The 7,425-nt window shown below is 45.4% G+C and overlaps 1 protein-coding gene across 2 annotated transcripts in view; it reads right to left on the bottom strand.

Moving 5' to 3' along the window:
• Window positions 1-1,387, bottom strand: part of LOC8039200 (tuberin) — a 167,598-nt gene extending 166,211 nt beyond the window's left edge. For both annotated transcript variants that reach the window (XM_029982219.4, XM_029982218.4), the window contains exon 1: window positions 1,010-1,387. In XM_029982219.4, the coding sequence (XP_029838079.2) occupies window positions 1,010-1,153 (144 nt within the window). In that variant the 5' untranslated portion in view covers window positions 1,154-1,387. The remainder of the gene's footprint in view (window positions 1-1,009) is intronic.
• Between the last annotated feature and the right edge of the window lie 6,038 nt (window positions 1,388-7,425).

Consider the following 7,425-nt stretch of genomic DNA (forward strand, 5'->3'; position numbering starts at 1 on the left):
GATGCATAGACGCCATCTTACCGCCCAAGTCACCCCAAGTCACGCACCGAGTGCGCGAGAGCGTCACGCGCTGGCACATTCCGGACAACAATGGATGTCTTCACCCTGAGACAGACAGACATCTAGGCACCCTAGCTCAATGTAAAGCCCCTCGATATGTTTTTGTTTTAGCTCAATGCGCCATCCAGCCCCCTCTAGTGGAGATCAGTGGCTCTAAACATTGCCCTCAAATATGATCTTCATGCCACATTGCCATGAACGATGCTTACACTGCACAAGCGCTTTTGCTCACCAGGGACGCCGAAAGTCTGGAGCTCTTAAAAGACCCATTGCCTAAATTAAGCAAGCATCAAGGAGAATGGTGGGAATGTAAGTTTAGGCACCGCACGCTCTCACCTTCCCCTTATAAAAGATTCGAAGTAAATAACCAAAATAAGACCTTGAGGAAGGCGCCCGAGATTAAATTTGTTTTAGGCTTTTGCTTTTAGAACAGTTACTACTGCAGACGCCAGCGCGTGCAACTATACTCCCAGCATGCTTATTGGCGCTGAAAATAAAAGGTATATTAAGGTAAAACGAGGTACAGACTCTGTAGTTTGTCTCGATTAATGTGCGAGCGAAGCTGCGAGCACGAGCACGTTGCACTGCACTTTGTCTCACCTTGGGGTGGACTATTGTTAGCCACCCATGCTAAAAGCGCGAGCTAGTTTTTTTGGATGAAGTCTCGGCGGCTGCACGCTTGCACAGCCTTCGCAGTTAGTTCGTGCTAAGGTGAGACGAAGCATAAACAAAACACTGCACGGACGTGCGCGCGTGGCAGGGACGCTAAAAGCCCGTATCATCGCTCTTGTAGCTTCAGCTACGCTCGCAATGAGCCTCCACACCGGGGTGCAAGATCAATAAAAACCGGTCGATTGATCCAGCCTCTCTTAGCAAGGCGGAGGGGAGGCTGTCCCGAATGCAAAAAAGAAGTGTTTATTTTGTTATTTGCTTTGTCTTTTTATCTTACCCGGACGATCTCCGGCGTGATGGCGAACTCCTCGATTTTGGGGACGGCGAAACCCGGCCCCGAGGAGGATCCGCCTTTGCCCAGGCCGAAGAGGGACTTGAGGCGCTCCAGCGGCTTTTCTTTCTCGCGACTTGTTTTCGACATGGCCGACACGAGATAACTGGAGAATACCGGCGGCCTGCTCGGTGGCTGACAGGCTTTACTGCGTCAACAACACAACAGCATTTCTTGAAGCGGTCAGCTGCTCAGCACATCCACCTTTGGATTTGGATTTTGGATTTAGTGGCGTCCCTTTGTAACGGGTGGCCGCTCGCCGGAAGTTCCGGCGATGGCCTGCCAAAAAGAAAAAAAGGCTTGCTTAGTCTGGTTTCTAGCCAAGTCTAGCCGAGTTCTTGTTGTGGTGGAGCTTAAACAAACCAGGGTTGGCGGCCGTGACAAACTGGCGATAAAGAATATGGCTGCTTTTGGACAAACACAAGAAGTGAAATCTTACTTTCATATAGAGCTAAACAAAGAACCTAGTTATATATTTTTTTAATAAACAAAAAATAAAAACGCGCGTTTTTTTTTTATTTATTTGTATTAGACTCAAATAATTACTCCTGATTTTTCTACTGAACCAGGAGAGTTTCAGTTTCGGTTCTGTACAATTAAACATTTTGTGTTTTTCTTTTCTTTTCCCTCGGGATCAGTTACGTGCAACGTTACTAAAACACTCAGTTGGGAAACTCCCATAGAGACAGCTTTGAAAAAATGGCCCCAATCTGTCTCCGAGCACCGAGCTAACGACGAACACAACGCCACCATTTCTCCCGCAGCGGCCACTCGAGGAACTGCATGTGACTTTATCGTGGCTTTAAAGGGGCACTGACACATCAAAATCATATTTTTTTTTTATTATCAGAAACGATTGAAAACGATGCCGGGACATTACCCTCAAAATTTAAAATTTGGGAATTCAGTATTCGTGAAGTAAAAAAACATTTTCCAAATGCCGAATGGACTTCTTCCAAAACCGACGCGCCCCATCGCGGCAAAATACCACGCAGTGCACTCTGGGAACTAGTTGGCCACTCAGTTTCGGTTTCGACTGAGCAGCTCCATCTCATGCTATCGCGCCGCGACCGAACGCGCTGCTTGCGCTTTCGATTATCTGACTTTTCACAAACGTACAATACACTCATTCTCGAGCGATACAAAACGAAGACCGGGACACTTTTCTTGGTTCCCGAAACATCAGATATTATGAGTGCGTATGCAAACGTCACATCACCTTTGAGTTCAATTTCAATAATCCCGTCTAGAACCAGTGAATTACAACTGAAATTTGGTCACCTGGAGCCTTACACGTATTTTGTTTGCCAAACGTCCGCTTCTTGTTACTTGACTGGGTGAAAAGCAAGCCGCATCCTCATAGGAGTATCAAAATTGAGCCCAGCGTTGACGCATGAACTTTAAAGGAAACGCAATAAATTCGACCTCACTACTGCACTAAAGTTACTATGATGTCTTCCGCGTGTCATCATATATCTCCCACTCAAATTTTATGTTGATAGAAGATTAAGTTTTCGCAAACGCCGATATCGGCTAGCTACGACGGAGGCCCTAATAAGCGTCCCCTACTCCTCGCTAAGCCTTTTTGGACGAGCTTTTGCTGACGTCCAAGATCTGTGCCTGAACGGTGTGTCTGAAATTATTTCGGCATACTTAGGCAGGAAGAAAGCAAAGACATAACAAATATTATGGCCATTAGCAAACGTCAAATGCACTTTGAATAATTTCGTTTGTTTGGCGCGCCGCATAAAGGTTCATGCCCGTCCGGCGTACTTCTGGCGAACAGTGCGACATTTTTCACACAAGCGCTCGACGTTTGCTTTCTTAAAGCGGTTTGTATGTGCGAATGTGCCTATACAATTGCAGGATAACGTTATGCGCATACGCGATGTTGAATATTAGTAAAATGCAAGCGGGTGGGGACTTCGTGCAGTGCAGTGCTGCGGGTCAGTACGGATAAGAGATAAGAAGGGCGTTATAATTGAGCTTTTCAATGGCGCCTCCGAGTTTTACCTCGCGTACTCAGATGTATTAAGAAAAACAGTAATTGCAAAAAATTATATTTCGTCTATTGACGCACGAAACAAACAAACTTCCTGACCAACAGTGCTAATGTAAAGGCTCGAGTTCAATGTATGCATACTTATTAGTTGCTACAGCTTGTTGATTCATACACAATTAAGCAAGATCCCCGAGCTTCGCAGCGTCAAGATACCCAGCATTGACTCGTCCACATACCTCGAAACGCTAACAGAAAGGCCCACGTACAAAAATACAACAAAGCATGTGTTAAGACATGCTATACGTCTCGGGCTTGTGCTAAAGCTTCGAGGTTTTGCCATTTAGGTTAGTTTAGAGACCACAAATGACGCTCTCGGGACCAGAAAACATCAGATAACGGCCGTTAATAGTCCACGCTCCGTGTGTAATCTCTTGTCGACGTGTCGATCAAAACCGAAACCTTGCCACTCTCCTCCCTGGCCAACTAGTTCCCAGAGTGCAACGCGCGCCGTGTTGCATGCAGGGCTTTATGGAAGTAGAAGTTCCCGCGCGATCGGCGCCGGTGCCTTGATGTCAAAAATTGCGGAGACCTGAGAGTCCCCTTTCTTTCACCACTCCCTGCTGTTGCCATGGCGACCCGAAGCGAGGAGGAAAGGAGCGAGCGGCGGCGTTCCGGCGGACCAGTTTTGAGCGGTGTCGCCTGTTTTCCGTTGGAATATACAAATCCAGAAGACGGCACCTCAACGAACTCCCGATTTTTGGTATTTCAAAAAGAAGGGCCGTACTGCGTTCGCAATTGCGTTAAAAAACATGTTTTAGAATTGCCGTAATTAAATGTTATAAAGATGACGCCTACAAAGCTTCTAAATTTCATGATTCTTGACGTCACCGATCAAAAGAAGCGAGGAGGCGAGAGGCGGGAAAATCAAACGCCAAAAATAAAAAGGCGCGCGCGATGCGTTTTTTTTTGCGTGTCTATGACTGCAACTTGCATCGTTTTAGACATTAAAAATAAATACGACCTTTGGGGTGTCAGTGCCCCTTTAATTACAAATACAGCGGAAGAGGTTACAGGGGTGCCACCCCCGTCTCCCCGGCGGACGCACCGCGTCGAACTACCGGAGTTAAAATGCACTTAGGTCGGGACGCGCTACCTGAAAGGACCGCTGAGGCATGGTTGTATAAAAACAATATTAATTGTGCGGCAAAACCATGCAAACTAAAGATTTTAAAAACATAACGTGCCCCTATTTTCGTACTAAACTCCAATAAATTTCATACAAAAAGAGTCTTTGCCGTTTGTTTTTACTCAAAAACAGGCTTTCAAAAAGCTCAAGGTGACCACAGTACAGACAAACGATAAAGAGTTAGCTCGGTCTCGGTGGACGCCAGGAGCCCAGGTTTCGACGGCGAGTTTCCCACGTTGCGTGACACTATCCGCCAGAGTAACTCGTATCTAGTTGGGGCAGATTTGGAACACAGCCAAATTCTATGGCGTCCCGTGATTTAGCGAAGACACCGGTCTCTCGGGCTCAGTGCCCGCAGGGCGGATATCGAGGCGCCCTGCAGACGCGATCAAATGTTCGTTCTTACACGAGCGATTTGGAGCAGGAATGATCCAAGGTCACGTGACACAACGTCCCTGGAAGTGATGTCACAAATATGACATCACCCAATGACGTCCCTTTTCTTTTGCTTGTTTTTGTTGCTTTTTCTGTAGCGTCATGGTTAATCGCAAAAAATGCTTGTGTTATTTTTACTTTGCTGACGTCAAATAGCTTCCGTCAGTTTTCAGAGCCAATAAGCGTTTGCAGTACTCCTTAGTACAAATGTTTTTATTTTATTTATTGTTTTTTAAACCGCGTTTCCGGTGCTACCACCTGAGTTTTTCCGAAGCCTTTGTTTGATACGTATCATGTTGTAGAGTCGCATGTTTGTATTGATTAGGAGCGGCAAGGCCCACGCTGTTGCGTCCATCACTCGAATGTCGTTTCCGAACCGAGTGTCGTAGCGTCGCCGTCGTCGCCTGTAGGATCAAGCGATGAGTGGTTTGTGTTTTCCTGTGATGGTGATCTCTAAGTGTTCGTTCCACGCGTCCGAGCTGTTTATTTGTTTCAAATTCATTTGGCGCCACTGCCTACATGTTTTTGGCCTGCGTTCCGGATGGAAACACGCATCGCAGAAAGCGGAAAGCCTGCCAGAAGAGAACTGCCGACTGATTTGCGAGCAAAGCCTAATTCATCAAAAAAACATTTGATCCGGAGGAATAATGTGTTTGATCTTACATTCCGCATTAACAAAGAACTGCATGCGCTTTCTGTCTTGGTCCCAACAATTTTTAGTCCTTTTTTTTTTAATTTTTACCAGCCCGCGTCCGATCGAATGCCCCAATCACAACAGTTGGTGGTACTCCGATGGCCCGCCGGTAAAAAAATTACGTTTCTCGCTTCCATTTTTTGGCCCATGTAATGTTATATTCTCAAACTTTTTCATTTCAAAACTACCGCTAGTTTCACGTTCTGGTGCACTTATAGCTTCCTGCACTCCTGCGAGGTTTCCTGCGATCGTACCCTGTATATCATAGATTTCTCGCCGGACGCAAGTGCTCTCGAATGCGTGCTATGCACTGTGTGCTACAAGTTGTGTGAAGCAAAGGCACAGGCTAAAAAGCCACCAATCATTGCCGAATTTTACAATAACAAAGATGTGCAATTGGTGTTAGGTCAAGGCCTCAACCTAAAGAACACACCATTTAGCATATCAAGTGACAACTCTAAGGCCGTCCGCGACAAACGCCATAAACTATTGCAGTTAAAAAAAAAAAAAAAAACAATAAAGATGGTGACCGTGTTCGCGTTGCTTTTAACAAACTTTTTGTGAACAATGACCTTTATATATGAGGCATTGATATCAATGCCGCTATGCTTGTTCCTCGGCCTACCAATGCTGCAGTACTTGTGTCTCGGCCTACTGCAGCATGATATACGCCCCCCGCCCGTCAGACTCAAGTATCTTTCCTGTCGTCACGATCGAAGCGTTTTTTCCACAAAGGGTTTTTTTTTTTTTGTACACCACTATAAGCATCCCCCCAAAAGTGTCGCCCTTTCTTCACTCGTCGATTCATGCTCGGCATCACTGATTGCGCTGGCCAAAACGTGGCTCAACGTTTTGGTAATGGTAATGGCATGGCATTTTGGTGAGTGGGTCCGTTTACAACTGTTTTCGCTGTGATAGGCAGACTCGGAGAGGTGGTGGTGTCCTCATTGTGTTGAGGAAGAAGTTCCTTGCGGTCATCATCCACAAAAAGTCTTTTCTCGAATGCGTATTCCTCTCTTTGAAGTGTGGTCCCGCCAACAGAATTGCTGGTAAAACATATAAAATAGCGCAACAGAAAGACAAGGACAAGAAGTATACAGGACAGGCGCTTCGATTCAGTAGGGTACGTTGCCAACAACGTACCCTACTGAATTGCTGGTGTTTTCTACCGCCCTCCTGATATGAAAGAGGCATTCTCGTGTGAATTCCATAGGATTTTGAGTGAAGTTTGTATTAGATTCCCTAACTTTGCGTTAATTATTTTTGAAGATGTTAATTACCCCGTCATAAACTGGTCGACGCTATCTGTTGCGGCTACCGAAACACAGGCCCATGCTTTCTTCCAGTCTTGTCTAGACTTCTCATTATATAAACTCATTACACATCACACGCGGCGCTCTAAAATTTCTGCAAATGTTCTTGATTTAATTCTGATCAATGATCCCGACATCTGTTAGAACATGGTTCACCTAGACGGGCTTCCTGATCATGATGTTATTGCCAGTCGCACTGTTCGTTCGCCTAACAAAAGTACCACCGATAAGCAGATCAAATGTTACAACAGAGCCAATTTTGACGGACTTAACTCTGACTTGTCTCTTTTCTCAGAACAGTTCCTGCATCAATTTATGTCGCCCAGTGTCGAAGAAAACTGGGTCTTGTTTACAAATATCTTTACTAATCTAATTGATAAGTTTATTCCTGTAATATCAATAAAGTGCGAAAACAGTGCTCCTTGCTTTAGTCAGCGGCTACGACGACTAAACAACAAAAAAAGCGCTTGTTCAGACTAGCAGATAAGAACAAGCTATCAGTTTCTTGGCTCCGAGACAAAAAGTGTGACAGTGATTACCAGTCACTTCTTAAATGCACGCGCCGTCATTTTTTTTTTTATCATGGCTTGTCGTCTTTACTACTAAATGACCCTCAACGTTTTTGGCCTGTAGTTAATCCAAGTAGTCATCCTGAAGTGTCTCTCATCGATAACAACGGCGTTTCAGTTACACAGTCAGAGTGTGCTCAGCTCCTTAATGAATCATTTTCAT

The sequence above is a fragment of the Ixodes scapularis genome, unplaced genomic scaffold, assembly GCF_016920785.2.
Source record: "Ixodes scapularis isolate PalLabHiFi unplaced genomic scaffold, ASM1692078v2 PGA_scaffold13__105_contigs__length_92229423, whole genome shotgun sequence".
Classification (NCBI taxonomy): Eukaryota; Metazoa; Arthropoda; class Arachnida; order Ixodida; family Ixodidae; genus Ixodes; species Ixodes scapularis.